This window comes from Mesitornis unicolor, unplaced genomic scaffold, assembly GCF_000695765.1.
Source record: "Mesitornis unicolor isolate BGI_N332 unplaced genomic scaffold, ASM69576v1 scaffold720, whole genome shotgun sequence".
Classification (NCBI taxonomy): domain Eukaryota; kingdom Metazoa; phylum Chordata; class Aves; order Mesitornithiformes; family Mesitornithidae; genus Mesitornis; species Mesitornis unicolor.
This window is the reverse complement of record NW_010160003.1, coordinates 1,236-1,811: the sequence shown is the minus strand read 5'-3', so window position 1 is coordinate 1,811 and position 576 is coordinate 1,236. Positions and strand designations below refer to the sequence as shown.

The following is a 576-nucleotide window of genomic DNA, read 5'->3' as shown; positions in this document are numbered from 1 at the left end:
CTGGGCCCACCAGCGGTTGACGATCAGCGTGACGTAGAAACCTGCAGCGGGACACAGCGCACGGGGGACTCGGTGCACGGGGGCGTGGGTGGAGGTGAGGATGAGCCCACGCCAGCAGAGCTGCCACATCTGCAGGGGTGTCAGATCTCGCTGTGGCTGGGAGTTTAAGCACAAGTTGTTCTTCCTTTTGGGGGATGGAGGTGGGGATGGCCCCAGCTCTTCCCTACCCCTTTCCAGGCCATGGGGAGGAGGACGCAGGGGAAATCGCAGCTCCCCACTCTCACCCCTATGCCCAGAGAGCTGCGCTTGGCAGGTTTGGGAGCCAAGTGCCACCGCTGGGGTGTCTCCATCAGTACCCAAGGGAAGTTTTGGCATGGGGTCCTCAAGCCACCAGCCCCTGGGGGAGCAGGGGACCCCGACTCCTGGGTTCAGGGGAGGGAGCCATACCCAGGACGAAGGACATGGGGATGAGGTCTGTGGAGCGGTTGCAGTACTGAGCCACTTTGGTGTAGAGCCGCTTCTGCTCCTCAGTCAGCAGCCGCCTGCAGCGGACACAGAGGGGATGGGGGCGGCCCG

General features: G+C 63.9%; 1 protein-coding gene across 1 annotated transcript in view; it reads right to left on the bottom strand.

Moving 5' to 3' along the window:
- The window catches only part of LOC104543664 (bestrophin-4-like), a 4,242-nt gene that overhangs the window by 3,091 nt on the left and 575 nt on the right, over positions 1-576 (bottom strand). The window contains 2 exon segments of the mRNA XM_010188330.1: positions 7-41; positions 448-542. Of these exon segments, the coding sequence (XP_010186632.1) occupies positions 7-41; positions 448-542 (130 nt within the window).